The sequence below is a fragment of the Pan troglodytes genome, chromosome 1, assembly GCF_028858775.2.
Source record: "Pan troglodytes isolate AG18354 chromosome 1, NHGRI_mPanTro3-v2.0_pri, whole genome shotgun sequence".
NCBI lineage: Eukaryota > Metazoa > Chordata > Mammalia > Primates > Hominidae > Pan > Pan troglodytes.
The window spans coordinates 21,238,691-21,253,635 of NC_072398.2; the positions used below are offsets into that span (position 1 = coordinate 21,238,691).

Sequence of the window (14,945 nt, forward strand, 5' to 3'; positions counted from 1 at the left end):
GTCCCTTTTGGCTAAGAACGGGTTAGGCACTATGGAATGTTAACTGCTATTCTCTTTGGAATAATTTGCCTTGCACTCTTTGCTGATGGTTGTGGGTGACAAGATTAGGCATGTATGTACAGGATAGTGGCACATAGGGAGCTTTTTCCTCCCAAATGGGGAAACTTGAGAGCTGATGGGACTGCTGGAAAAGATATCTTTGCTACTGACAATCGGCCGCCTGAACTTTGCAGTATTGCTGCAAAGAGTCGGTCTTGCTCTGGCCTTCCTGAGCTCTTCACCTTCCCCATCCTGCCATGGGTAATACTTTTATTTCTCTACCTTTCCTTTCCTATCTTTTCTGTTACTCAGGGCAACCATCTTGCCCAGAGACCATATGTTGAAACTCCTAGTCAGAGGTTGGATTAAAGACAATGCGGCCCATCTGGGGGCAAATTTAAGTCTTGCCAGTTTGATATTGGCTGCTAAGCAGAGTGGCTAATGTCTGTGTTTTATCACACATATTTTGCTCTGGCCAGAATGAAAAAAGAAAATTTTCCTTTGTGTTGTGTCTTGGCCCCCAGGACTATGGTGCAGCCAGCTGGTAGGGCCACTCAGGGAAAGCGAACCCAGAAGCCTGGTATGCCGGCAAAAGGGTAAGAATTTCTTACCAGTCAGACTTCTGATCTCTCTCTCTCTCTGTGCAAACTCATTGAATGAATGGTAAAAATCACTGTTTATCTCCTCTGTAAATTTTGATTAATGGAAGAAAGGATTTGTGAGGCTGGTCTTAAACTGTAGCAAATCTGGTGTGCTTTGTGTGTCTTTCTGTGTTGTTCTGTCATAAACAGGGGTACCTTAGGATAGAACACAGGCTTAGGATGCCCATAAGCCCACTTTTCAAGATGGCTCAGCAAATTGGTCAGTTATGTCCTTGGGAGCTTGACCTTGTAATTATGTGGCCATGCTTTCTCTTTTCAGAATGGCGGCCCGGGTTCAGGGTTCAATCCCTAGATTAAGGGATGAGCCTTTCTGATTAATATTTGGGTGACCTTTGCCATTTTTAAATTCTCTTCCCCTCCACAAACTGTCTTGAATTTTCCCTTCTCAGAGCACCTATGAGGTTACTTTTGGTAAAGTTTAAAAGCCAGAAATATCAGCCATTTGGCCTGGCTAAAGTCAGGTAATAAGAAATTTTAGAAAGACTTTATTAAAGAGTTCTATGGTTAAAAGTCAGCTTAATTAAAAGCAGATATTCAGGCTCTAACAGCCTGGAGCTCCTTGGGAAAAACAGGAGGCACCAGAGACCCTTTCCTGGCCCTGTTCCTCCGAGGACTCCGCCCTAAAGTGAATAATCCAATTAAGAAACTTAAAAACTGGGAAAAAATCTTACAACTACTGTAGTAATCTTCTTCAGTCTGTCTGTGTAGTTATATATGTGTTGTTGTGTGTGTAATGTTTATATAAAAGAGCTCTAATTGGCTTAAACAAAAATAAGCACTTAAATATTTTAAAATAAAAACTGTAGTGCCTTTTATTCATGTAACTTTAGTAATCTTTGGAAAATAAAAACAGCTTAAAAATTATTGATAAAATAGGCCAGGTGGCGCGGTGGCTCACGCCTGTAATCCCAGCACTTTGGGAGGCCAAGAGGGGCGGATCACGAGGTCAGGAGATTGAGACCATCCTGGCTAACATGGTGAAACCCCATCTCTACTAAAAATACAAAAAATTAGCTAGGCATGGTGGCAGGCCTGTAGTCCCAGCTACTTGGGAAGCTGAGGCAGGAGAATGGCGTGAACTGGGGAGGCGGAGCTTGCAGTGAGCCCAGATCATGCCACTGCACTCCAGCCTGGACAACAGAGTGAGACTCTGCCTCCAAGAAAAAAATTATTAATAAAATGAAGACATTTATTTTAGCCTAAAATTTATGTATTTAGTGTTTAGTCTAAATTATGCAGGTCAGATATTTATTATTTAGTATTTAGTCTAAATTATGCAGGTCAGATATTAGGTTTCCTTAATGCCTTAAGGTCATATACTGCTTTGACTTTTGAAAATTGTTCAAATAATTTTGGAGACATTAAATTCTAAATAAGGCCTGGGAATATGTGGAATTAGCCATGCCCCCTAGCTATGAAAAGAAGTTTATAAAGAAAAGAGACTTTATATAAGAAAGGGTCTTGTAAGCTAAATTCTTGTCCTGAAGTAAAATGACTGGTTATTTAAAAGAGGGATGTTTAAGACAAGTCAGAAAATCCAAGCATGTCATAGATGCTCTGTGTAAGTTGTGAAAGGATTCGTAAAAGAAAATTTATGCACCAAAAGTGAAAGTTGCTAAGAATTACCATTATAACATGTAATTGAAACTACTGAAAAAAATAGGTTTTACGAGGTGTGTAAGGAAAATGAAATGTGTTTTTGGTTAAGAGATTATAAGAGGGCATGGGAATATAAATTTTTGCCTACTTTAGAGGGTTAAGGGATTGTTTTAAATTAAATTAAATTAAATTAAAGGTTTAAAGAAATCGTGGAAGGTTTGTAAAAATTAACCTTGTAAAAGAAATTCTATGTGTGAAAATATTGACTAAATTTAAAGGGGTATTATTTGTTTTTTCCCTAAATTGAACGTCAAAATAAAAGTACAACAGGGTTTTCTTAAAGCACTAATCTGCTTTTTAACAAAAATTTGTAAAGGGTTATAAAAGGTTTATGAAAATCTCACCTTATGGTCAAACTGATTAAGATTGGATACATTTGTCTATGAGGTTATATTAAAAACTGTGGTTGACATTAATAGTACACTAATGCAAGGGTGAAATTTGGCTTTCTCTGTTGAACAAAATTTTCATGTAATATTGAAAGATAATGAAAGATTTTGTTTGCCTTTTAAATACACTACTAAAAAAAGGGGAGGGGGGAATACACAAGACAGATTATTTGGAAAGGTAAGTCTTCTTTCTATTAATGAGTAAAAGGTTTTTGCCTTTCGAAAAATGTTTGAGTCATCATTTTGGCTAAATGAATGACTTATGGTAAACCGGAATTCTAGTTCATAATATCAAATGTTCTAGACCTTTAACATTTTTTTTTTGAGATGGAGTTGTGATCTTGTTGCCCAGGCTGGAGTGCAATGGCACAATCTCAGCTCACCGCAACCTCCACCTCCTGGGTTCAAGCTATTCTCCTGCCTCAGCCTCCTGAGTAGCTGGGATTACAGGCACGCACCACCACGCCTGGCTAATTTTGTATTTTTAGTAGAGACAGGGTTTCTCCATGTTGGTCAGGCTGATCTGGACCTCCCGACCTCAGGTGATCCACCTGCTTTGGCCTCCCAAAGTCCTGGGATTACAGGCATGAGCCACCGTGCCTGGCCTTAAACCTTTAACATATTTAATAGTCTTCCAAAAATCAAATTTCATCTTCAAAATGGTCTTTTCTCTGTCTCTCTGGCTTTTTTGTTTTGTTTTTTTTTTTGAGATGGAGTCTTGCCCTGTCACCCAGGCTGGAGTGCAGTGGTGTGATTTTGGCTCACTGCGACCTCCACCTCCTGGGTTGAAGCAATTCTCCTGCCTCAGCCTCCCAAGTAGCTGGGACTACAGGCATGCACCACTATGCTTGGGTAAATTTAGTATATTTAGTAGAAATGGGGTTTCACCATGTTGGCCAGGGTGGTCTCAAACTTCTGACCTCAAGTGATCCGCCTGTCTCAGCCTCCCAAAGTGCTAGTGCTAGGATTACTAGGATTACAGGTGTGAGCCACCATACCCAGCCCAAGATGGTCTTTCTTTTTTTTTTTTTTTTTTTTTTTGACTGGAGCTTCGCTCTTGTTACCTAGGCTGGAGTGCAATGGTGCAATCTTGGCTCACTGCAACCTCCCCCTCCTGGGTTCAAGCAATTCTCCTGCCTCAGCCTCCTGAGTAGCTGGAATTACAGGCACCTGCCACAATGCCCAGCAAATTTTTTGTGTTTTTAGTAGAGACGGGGTTTCACCATGTTGGCCAGGCTAGTCTCGAACTCCTGGTGTCAGGTGATTCACCCACCTCGGCCTCCCAAAATGCTGGGATTACAGGCATGAGCCACCACACCTGGCCCCAAAATGGTCTTTTCTGACCTCTAACTTTGGAATGCTACAGAGGGCCCCTAAAGCCTCCAAAAGAGAGGTAAACAGAATTATTTAACATGTTGTTACATAGAAGCATTGTCAAAATAAAAATAATGTATAATCTTCAGTTTATATTTTAGTGGACAATAATATATGTTCCAAAATTATATAGGATTTCTAAAATTATAATATGTCTAAATATATATTGTCAATCATAATTATGGTTATTATGTTGTTATTATACATGACAGAAATAACCAAATTCCCTTGCATAAAACTGCTAACTCAAGTGGAACAGAAAAAATTAAATACAGGCCAGGCACAGTGACTCACACCTGTTATCCCAGCACTTTGCGGGGCCGAGGTGGGCAGATCACCTGACAGAGTCAGGAGTTCGAGACCAGCCTGGCCAACATGGCAAAACCCTGTATCTACTAAAAATACAAAAATTAGCTGGGTATGGTGGTGCAAGTCTGTAATCTCAGCTACTTGGGAGGCTGAGGCAGGTGGATCACTTGAACCCAGGAGATGGAGGCTGCAGTACGCCAACATCATGCCACTGTACCCCAGCCTGGACAACAGAGTGAGACTCTGTCTCAAAAAAAGAAAAAATTATTGAAATTCCAAGAAAATACTTTGCCAGATTTTCATGTTAAGCCAGCCAATACTAAAATTGTTTAGATATACAATTTGAACTCCAAGGTCTGAGTCAAATTACCTATGATAAATTGGAGAAACAACTGGTATTCAAGAGGACATAAGTCCAGTGTTAAGCATGGACTCATGGAGAACCAGGATGGCCACCTTGTCCCTCTTGAGACTCTAAGGCTTTTGTTATTAAAGGTTCTGGATTTTATGACTCATCATGGAAAAGATAAAATGACCCAAATTTAATATACTGATGTGGTTAACTTGTAAATTGTGAAAACTGTTTAAAACCAATACCTCCACAGTTGCCAGGGATGGCAGAGCTGAGGCTGCTTTCCTGGACACTGAGCAGAATCCTGTGGCTCTCGGGCCTCTTTGAGTGCGGAGCTGCCCGGCAGCCCCGGATCATGGAAGAGAAAGTGCTAGAGGTTTATGATTTGATTCGAACTACCTGGGACCCAGAAAAGCCCAATACTTTAGAAGAACTGGAATTGGTAACGGAAAGTTATATGGAAGTTCAGGAGATAAATGAAGAAGACTATCTGGTTATTATCAAGTTTACACCAAGAGTACCTCATTGATATTTGGCGATTCTTATGGGGCTGTGCTTAAGAATAAAACTTCAGCAGTGTTTACCATTTAAACATAAGTTGGAAATCTACATTTCTGAAGGAACCCACTCAACAGAAGATATAAGTATGCAGATAAACAACAAAGAGCAAGTGGAGGCTGCAATGGAAAACCCCAGCTTATGGGAAATTGCGGAACAGTGTGTCCTTGAACCTGACTGGTAGCTATTTTAAGAGCCACTGACCTGTAATTTATATATTTGTTTAAACTCTTTGTATAATGTCAAAGACTCACGTTTAATACATAGATGATTTTTACCTCAGATCATTTTTAAAGGATTATTTCCAAGCAAGATTTAATTTTAAGGTAGTACCTAATTTGTTCAGTGTATAACATTCTCAGGATTTGTAACACTTAAATGATCAGACAGAATAATATTTTCTAGTTATTATGTGTAAGATGAGTTGCTATTTTTCTGATGCCCATTCTGATACAAATACTTTTCATGTCCAATATCTACTGTGCCCAAATGTACTCAATTTAAATAATTACTTTGTAAAATAAATAAGCAGATGATTCTTGTAAAAAAAAAAAAAACACAGCTGGGCATGGTGGCTCATGCCTGTAATCCCAGCACTTTGGGAGGCTGAGGTGGGTGGATCACAAAGTCAGGAGTTCAAGACCAGCCTGGCCAATATGGTGAAACCCTGTCTCTACTAAAAATGTAAAAATTAGCTGGGCGTGGTGGCAGGTGCCTACAGTCCCAGCTACGCAGGAGGCTGAGGCAGGAGAATCGCTTGAACCCGGGAGGTGGAGGCTGCAGTGAGCCAAGATCATGCCCCTGCCCTCCAGCCTGGGCAACAGAGTGAGACTCCGTCTCAAAAAATAAAAAAATAAAAAATAAAACCAATGGTTGGTTCCATATTCCTGGGAAGGTAATCAAACCTTCAGGTACATTTGGCTACCTGATGGGTCATTTAAACATGTATAAATGAATTTCATTCCACTGTCATTTTCAATGCATGTTTTATGTTATAACAGCTAATTATTATGCCAGAGTATATTTTCACCAGATAAAGAAAACTTTTTATGGTTCACTGAGGACAATCAACCCCTTCACAATCCAGAACCTGAAGACTGACTCTTCTGAGAACATCAGAGAAAGACTGTCCTTCTACACTGCAACAAAACTTTGGAACCTTGAACCTTGGGTTCATAAACAACTGAGAGGGGTCCCTCTACACTCTTGGAACTGTACACCCATTGGAATCCTTAAGGTAAAACTAACCCAGAAAGTTTCTTCCCAGAAGAAGATGGCATCCTTGATGTGAACAGCTTTTCCCATAATCATGGATCAAGACTTCTATAATGAGACTCTTATCTTTGAATATTTTTTCCTTGTTTATGCCTCTATGAATAATAGAAACAAAAAGGGGTTCTATTATGTTCAGTTATAAGGTATACTTTTATTTGTGAAGGATTTTGTAGCCAGCCTTATACATGAATAACCTTATACTTTGATAAAGACAAGACGAAGGCCCAATGTAGGTGAAAAACTTTAATTGTACATATATTTCCTCATAATCAGTAAAAACTCCTCTTAACCCACATCATGGGTTAAAGAGAACATTGTCAGGGGGCCTTCACTTTTCTAAAAGGACATCATTTGTTAGGTCCTTTTTCCATGGTTTAGAATAAAATAGGCAATAACTAGAAATATATCCCTCATAATAGGCTTTCTAGCAGATTCTACTGTAAAGACTATCGTTACACAACAGACTTTAAATTCTCTTGTGAAAGTTATGCTAAATAATAGAATTAGTTAAATAGAAAAGTACCTGTGCAGCTGCTGGCAGCTGTGGCCTATGGAGGAATACATTAAATGTAGATTATAAAAATTCAGTTGTAGAAGATTAATGAAAAGATCGCTTAGTCAAGCAAGTAGACCCTTCATCTCACTCATTCTTTAATCTATTTAATTTTAGGTGGTTTGGTTTATGGGGACCCTGGGTAAGGAGCATACTCCAAACTCTTGGTATTATGCTCCCAATAGGCATAATAATAGTCTCCCTGGTGCACTGTATTCTCTCAAAGATTTTAAATGATTGCACGCAGCTATCTCTAGAACGTCAAATGGTCTCTCTTCAACTGGAATGAAAGAGCTGAAAGAAATATGTGACCATGAGGATACCATAACCTATGAACGATGTGCTGACACCAGAAACACAAAATGATGGTAACAGAGAGTGGTGCTAAGGCCCCAAGTTTTGGTCACACTCTCACCTAAGTAAGAACCTGACCAAAAAGGGGGAATTTTTTAAAAAACACAATTATGGGAGGCCATTGTTTTGGACTAAGCTCATGCACTAGGTCCCAACAGGACAAACCAAACTAAAATGGAGTCACTCATGCTAAATGTGACATAATCAAACTAAGGATACACATAAATCCTAGAACAGACCAGGTTTTTTCTCCTGTAAACAGGATGTTCCAGCATAAAGAGGTACCCTCTACTCAGTCTTTGTTCCTACCTTTGGAAAACTCATTGTTCTACTGTTTCCCACTGGATTTCAGGAGCAAATAAGTACATTTACTATGGTGATAGTGACAACAACTAAAGTTTTGGTCAATCCCTCAAAATTGAGAAAATGACCAAAAGAGGGGAGTTGCTGAAGCAAACTAAATATGGCCTGAGAAGGACTTCATACTTTTATATTTGAGTCCTTGTGGATGAACTGCAACCTAGCTTAATAGGTAGATAGATTGAAAACCTAACAGGAGTATGCAACTGTAACAATAGCTGCGTCTTGGCCAATCCCAGAGGCTGCACTTCAACTATTCATATACTGCTGAGCATTCAAACTGTGTTCAAATACGGCAAACACCAACCTGAAACCAATCCAGCTGTTTTGTACTTTACTTTCAATTTCTGTACATCATTTACCTTTTTTTGTCTACGAATCTTCCACCACGTGGCTGCGCTGGAGTCTCTGTGAATCTGCTGTGATTCTGGGGGCTGCGCGATTCGTGAATCATTCATTGCTCAATTAAACTTTAAATTTAATTCGGCTGAAGTTTTTATCAAGTGTAAACCAAAAATAAAAAATAAATTTATAAGGCTCCCCAGCCATCTAAATGGACTTCCTCCTCGGCCAGGGAACTCTTAAAAAAAATTTTTTTTTTTTTGACGGAGTCTTGCTCTGTCACCCAGGCTGGAGTGCAGTGGTGCGATCTCTGCTCACTGCAACCTCTGCCTCCCAGGTTCAAGTGATTCTCCTGCCTCAGCCTCCTGAGTAGCTGGGATTACAGGTGCGCACCACCATGCCTGGCTAATTTTTGTATATTTTTTAGTAGAGACCGGGTTTCACCATGTTGGCCAGGCTGGTCTCGAACTCCTGACCTGAAGTGATTCGCCCGCCTCTGCCTCCCAAAGTGTTGGGATTACAGGTGTCAGCCACTGTGCCTGGCCTGGAACTCTTCAAATTTAACCTCAAAGACTGGTTCAGGCCATAAGAAGTGGGGGTCAGACATGCCTCATTATACCTCTCTGGCATTAACATCAACATAGACTTTAAGTCCGATAAACATTTTACAACCTATTCTCTCTGAAGCCTAATACCTGAAGGCTTCATCTGCAAATAAGAACTTTGGTCTCCACAATCATATATATATATTTTTTTTTCTTTCCTTTTTTTTTTTTTTTTTTTTTTTAGATGGAGTCTCACTCTATTGCCTAAGCTGGAGTGCAGTGGCGCAATCTCGGCTCACTTCAACCTCCGCCTCCCAGGCTGAAGTGATTCTTCTGCCTCAGCCTCCTGAGTAACTGGGATTACAGGCACACACCACCACACCCGGCTAATTTTTGTATTTTTAGTAGAGAGGAGGTTTCACCATGTTGGTCAGGCTGGTCTCGAACTCCTGACCTCGTGATCCGCCTGCCTTAGCCTCCCAAAGTGCTGGGATTACAGGTGTGAGCCACTGCACCCCACCCACAATCTTTTATCTTAACCCAGACATTCCTTTCTGTTAATCCCAGGTCTTTAGGTAAATTCAACCAATTGTCAAACAGAAAATTTTTCAATCTACCTATAAGCTGGAAGCCAGCACCCTTGACCCCTGCTTCGAGTTGTCCTGCCTTTCTGAACCAAACCAATGTAGGTTTTAAATGTATCTGATTGATGTCTCATGCCTCCCTAAAATGTATAAAACCAAGCTGCACCCCAACCACCTTGGGAACATGTTTTCAGGACCTCTGTCCTGAGGGCTGTGTCACAGGCCATGGTTACTCATATTTGGCTCAGAATGTATCTCTTAAAATATTTTACAAAGTTTGACTCTTTTCGTCAACAGCAGCAAGCCACCAGCATTCCCAGTGAGGGAAGGGTAAAGGGAACTTTTTATCAGTGAAAAGGGAACTTTTATCAGCGAAAAGGGAGCGGTTCACAGAAGCTGCTTAGAAAGAGTTCATTGCTTCCAGGGGCCCAACGCCAAAGCTCAAAGTTGTCCTCAGTTCATTGGTGGCGCTGCCATTACTGGGCAAGTGTTTACTCCAAGCATCTTATCTGAATTACTGCAGTCCTAAAGATGGTCTAAATTTTGTCAAAGTAGGAGACCCGTGAATGACACAAAAGGGTTTCTTGTGGGGTTTTTAGAAAGTCCTTGCGAATAATTCTTATCTCAGACACTAAGCCTGAGCCTCCCGTTCTTCCCAGCCCTGTTTGTCTGGGCCTGACAAAGTGATTTCATTCCTTATTTGTAACTTTCATAAAACAAAGGCCCTGGTCTCATGAACTCATTGCACAAAGTGACTCTGGTTCGCTGAGGCAGACAGGCGATGCTATCTGCCTGCCCTGGTCCAAACATCTCATCTGGAATACTGCAGGCCAGTGGAAATGCCCGGAATAAGCTCTGTTTACAAGGTAATAGCGAGCCTCGCTGGCATTTCAGAAATGCGTGACAGCTGCTTCCTTAGGGCCCTCCCCACTCCATTTTGGTTACGTTGTGACATAAATTACTCCATTTTGCTGTGAACTACAGGGTCATTTCTCAGCCCCCGCCAACCCCGCGGATCCCCCCTCAGCCCCGCTGTATCAGCCTTTCGGATCCTCCTTCAGCCTCTCAGGTCCTCCTCAGCCCGCTGCGTGCCTCTTCAGCCCCCCTTGAACTTCCGTCATCCCCACAGATCCTCCCTCAGCCTCCCTAGATTCCCACCTCAGCGCCATGGATCCTCCCTCACTGCCCCCTGGGACCTCCCTCAGTTCTGCAGATTCCCCCCTTAGCCTCCTGGGACCTCTCTCACCCCTTCTAGATCCTCCCTCAGCCCCGCAGATCCTTCCGCAGCTCCCCCTGGATCCTCCCTCAGCCCAGCTGGTGCCCACTCAGCCCCGCGGATCCTCCTTCCCTCAGCCCCCGCCCGGGTGCTCCCGCAGTCCCCCTGGGTCCTCCCTCAGCCCAGCTGGTGCCCCTTCAGCTCCGAGGATCCTCCCTCAGCCCAGCTGGTGCCCCTTCAGCTCCGAGGATCCTCCCTCAGCCCCCCTGCGTCTTCCCTCAGCACCCTGCGTCCTCCCTCAGGACCCCTGGGTCCTCCCTCAGCCCTCCGGGACCTCTATCAGTTCTCCTGGATCCTCCCTCAGCCCTGCGGATCCTCCCTCAGCTCCCCACCCCGGGTCCTCCCTCAGCACTCCCCCACTCCGTCCTCCGTCAGACCCGCGGGTCCCCCTCGACCTCGCCGGCCCGCCCTGGTCCTCCCGGTAGGAACGGAGGTCACCTCCTCGCCGGCCCCGCCTGGGTTCTTGTACCGCCACAGCGCCCCCGAGATTACATCACGCCGCGCCGGCCCCGCCCAACGGGGCGTATATCTTCGTGTCTCACCGCCCACTCTTGCCTCTCCCTGCCATGGAACACGTCATACCGCGCGACGCAGCGCCTGCCAGTGACGTCGTGGGCTGCAGCGCAGCGGCACCCAACGCAGTGAGTGTACCTTGACCTCCTGCGTGGCCTCGTCCCTGGCCTTAGTTCCACCGGGCAGCGGGAGTCAGGACCGCCTGTCCTCAGACCCCTCCGCAGCGACTGTGGCGGCCGCAGGTTGGCGCCTCGTGTGGGCCGGGAACAGAGGCGGGGGGCGCTGTACCCTCCCGGTGGAGTCGGGAGGGAGGGAGGCAGGGAAGGGGACAGGGGGCTGCACCTGTAATAAGCCCTTGTCCCCATGCAGTCTAGCAGGAAAGGAGAGGGAGCTTTCCCCGAAGACCCTCCTGGACCAGCCCCAGGCTCCTGTGCTGGTGAGGCCGAGGGAGAGGGATGTGGGCATAGGACACGTAGCAGGATTTCCATTTTAGAGGCAGCCGGACCTGTCTTCAGGTCGCTTCCTTGGTGAGAGACAGGGGTACGCCAGAGGAAGCTGGGCGCTCGGCCTCCGTGCAGCCTCATCTCCTGGAATCTGAGTATTGAAAACTGGGCTTTTACTTCGCACACCTCAGCACAGACTCCCATGGGAATCCAGGTCACAGCAAAGCAGCCCTGGGCCTCCATTCTCCTTTAAGCAAGCATGACAATCCTCACTTCACTGAGTTTTTATTAAAACTAGCAATGACCTTAGAAAGCAAGGCATGACCTCAGCTCCACTTTTGAGGCTGCAGTCCATTCAGAGAGGTTTCGCAGACTCGGTAACGGCCAGAACAGACAGCCTGGGCCCTGCCGCAGGCTGACTCAGAATCTTTGGGAGTAGTGACCAACTTCTGCTTTTGGAAAAACCTCTACAGGCGGTTCTGAGAAGTCCAAGGGTTGCTGGGAGAGGTTGGTGAGTGGCGTGGTGATTACATGTGTCTTGGAAGCATCCTGGGCTGGGATTTGATAAGAAACCATTAGGTGGAAGAACCTTCCTTTTAAAAAAGATCTCTTCATTCTCTGCCTAGCAGGTTGCACGCCAGGGCCTGTACTGACCACCTCCACGTGCCACTGGGGCTGTAAGGAGGAATGGCGGCCGTGGGCAGCCTGCTTGGGTAAGCATGGACTTTTAGGTCCCTGGGGATTACTGTCAGGGGCCACTCCAGGGAATCCCTCTCTTCAGCAGGAAACCGCCATTCTAATCCTCCCTAGTCCTTGCTATTGTCCACTGTCCCCTGTGCTGGAAGCTTTGTGCCCTTGCTCAGCCTGGCAGCCTCTTCCTGGCTAGGGGGCCAGAACGGCTCTGACCACAGCCTGTGGCTCCTGAGGAAGCCCCGAGGCTCATCCTACCCCTGGCACGGGTCACCAGCTCTGGTAGTGTCTCCTGTGGCCCGGCAGTGCCCAATCACAGCCAGCCTCAGTCATGTTGGCACTCTGCTGCAGCACTGTCGGCTGACCAGAGCTTGAACGTTTATCTGCAGCCGGCTGAGGCAGAGCACCGTGAAGGCCACCGGACCTGCACTCCGCCGCCTGCACGCATCCTCCTGGCGAGCTGACAGCAGCAGGGCCTCACTCACTCGTGTGCACCGCCAGGCTTATGCACGACTCTACCCCGTGCTGCTGGTGAAGCAGGATGGCTCCACCATCCACATCCGCTACAGGGAGCCACGGCGCATGCTGGCGGTAAGCTTCCCTCTCCAGGTGCTTCCAGGTGCCGGGCTGGGGTCGAGGCTGTGGTGGGGGTGCTGGTGACCAGTCGCCTTCGGATGGACATGTGGCTGTGGTCACTGTACCACATGACAGGAGTCAGGGGAGCAGGTGGTTGTTGGAGGAGTGGAGGAAGGCTTAGATCCAAAACTGACTCTAAGCACCAAAATTAGATAGGACTAACCAGTAGTGTGTTTTTATTTTTTAAATTTATTTTTTTGAGACAGGGTCTTGCTCTGTCAACCAGGCTGGAGTGCAGAGGCACGATCTCGGTTCACTGCAGCCCTGACCCCCTGGGCTCATGCGGTCCTCCCACCCCAGCTTCCCAAGTAGCTGGGACTGCAGGTGCACACCACCATGCCTCACTAATTTTTTGAAAGATATTTTTGTAGAGATGGGGTCTCTCTGTGTTGCCCAGGCTAGTCTTGAACTCCTGGGCTCAAGCGATCCTCTCGCCTAGGCCTCCCAAAGCACTGGGATTACAGGTATGAGTGAGCCATCATGCCTGGCCTTGTGTGTTTTTAAAAATATCAAATCTGGGGAACACACAGAACAATTTATTTTAAAGATTGAAAGCTTTGAAGGGAGAGACCAATAAGAATGTTTGAAAATTAAGCTAGCATAGGATGGAAGACATAAGTTGAGAGGAAGGCCTTGGGCTGTCCCCCCAGTAGCTCTCAAGGTCCCTCGATCCACATGGACGAAACTTGGTCTGTCCCCTGCAGATGCCCATAGATCTGGACACCCTGTCTCTTGAGGAGCGCCGGGCCAGGCTGCGGAAGCGTGAGGCTCAGCTCCAGTCGAGGAAGGAGTACGAGCAGGAGCTCAGTGATGACTTGCATGTGGAGCGCTACCGACAGTTCTGGACCAGGACCAAGAAGTGACCGTGGCTCCAGCCACCCCGGGACATTGCTAAGATGGGAGGGCTGTTCTTAAATCACTCGTTCTTGAAGCTGCCACCTGGAGTCTGTGTCTGTCTCCCCACTTGGTGTGTGCCCCAGACTGGCAGCTCATCCCCTGAAAGGCATCAGCTCAAGCACAGAGAGAGCTCAGTGGACTAGCAGGGTGAGGGTTGGTGTAGATCAAACCTGTGGGTTTTGGACACTGCTCTGGGGCTGTGGTGCACGTGGACAACCATGTGGGCAGTACCCAACACCACCAAGCTCTAAGCTCTGCCCTCCCAGCCTCGGGCACCAAGGCGACTGCCCTTCTGACAGCACAGTGGCCCTCAGGTTGGTTCCTAGGAGGGGCTGGGTGTTCTGGGACTCAGGCATCAACCTTGGTGGGGCAGTCCTAGGACCATCTGGACCACAGCCTGCAGCTCCCTGCCCTGGCCCTGCATTCCCAGGCTGCCCCAGGGAAGGTCCTGCCCTGGGAGGGTCCCCAGAGGAGCAGCCAGCCCTGGTTGTCCTTGACTCTTAATGGGGTCTGCAGAGCACTGCAGTTACACACAGCCCAGGGAGATCCACGGACCCTGCTTCATCTGTCCGGAGGCTGATTTAACTCAGGACCAGCTCCAGCTAATGTGCAGGCACCTTCCACACGCACAACAGCCCAGGTTTTGGACAGCTCAGGGCCCAGACTGCTTCCTGTCCCTGTCCTGGGATGTTACTGGGTCCCACCTGGCAGGCTGTCTCTCTGACACCTGGAGTGCCCGACAAAGACTTCTTGCAGTGGTGTTCTGGGATTGCCAGGGAGGTGTGGGAGTGTGTTCTGTCATGCCCCTGTGATGACAGTGCTTATAACTGAGGAGCCTGGGCAGTGTCCCCACCTCGCAGGCCCTTCCCTTGCCCCTTAAGCTTGTTCCTGGCCCTCTGCTCATCCCGCTGGCCTTCAGCTCTGCTGAGAAGAGCCTGCAAGGGATGTCCTCTGGCCATGCCCCTGTCCTTGTGACCGAGCAGTGCCTGACCTCACATGGATGGGCTGTGTGGCTGCCTGGGACTCTGCCTTGCAGGGTTACTTCCTGAGCAGCCTCCCTGGAGCCCCCGTCTCGGAAGTTGTGGCTCAATCCCTGTGGCATATAGAGCCAGCTGCCCGGCCACTCTGTGCACTC

The 14,945-nt window shown here is 46.4% G+C and overlaps 1 protein-coding gene and 1 pseudogene across 8 annotated transcripts; both read left to right on the plus strand.

The window, feature by feature from the left end:
* The first annotated feature begins 5,001 nt into the window (after positions 1 to 5,001).
* Positions 5,002 to 5,536, plus strand: LOC129136119 (cytosolic iron-sulfur assembly component 2A-like; annotated as a pseudogene).
* Positions 5,537 to 11,209: 5,673 nt separating this feature from the next.
* On the plus strand, positions 11,210 to 13,849 carry MRPL55 (mitochondrial ribosomal protein L55). 8 transcript variants are annotated; one of them, XM_063791004.1, is made up of 6 exons: positions 11,210 to 11,386; positions 11,514 to 11,580; positions 12,061 to 12,094; positions 12,217 to 12,300; positions 12,667 to 12,868; positions 13,618 to 13,849. In XM_063791004.1, the coding sequence occupies exons 4-6, from the start codon at positions 12,275 to 12,277 to the stop codon at positions 13,774 to 13,776; spliced, it is 387 nt and encodes a 128-aa protein (XP_063647074.1). In that variant the 5' UTR covers positions 11,210 to 11,386; positions 11,514 to 11,580; positions 12,061 to 12,094; positions 12,217 to 12,274; the 3' UTR covers positions 13,777 to 13,849. The 8 variants fall into 8 exon arrangements, with proteins under 8 accessions (XP_063647074.1, XP_009439881.1, XP_003339059.1 ...); XM_009441607.5 differs by having other exon boundaries at positions 11,234 to 11,386; positions 12,061 to 12,098; XM_009441608.5 differs by having other exon boundaries at positions 11,243 to 11,386; positions 12,061 to 12,098; positions 12,214 to 12,300.
* Positions 13,850 to 14,945: the final 1,096 nt, after the last annotated feature.

Coding starts and splice junctions, on each gene's coding strand:
- MRPL55 (XM_063791004.1), top strand. CDS start 12,275: ATGGCGGCCGTGGGCAGCCTGCTTGG. Junction 12,301..12,666: donor GCCGTGGGCAGCCTGCTTGG/GTAAGCATGGAC, acceptor GTTTATCTGCAG/CCGGCTGAGGCAGAGCACCG. Junction 12,869..13,617: donor AGCCACGGCGCATGCTGGCG/GTAAGCTTCCCT, acceptor TGTCCCCTGCAG/ATGCCCATAGATCTGGACAC.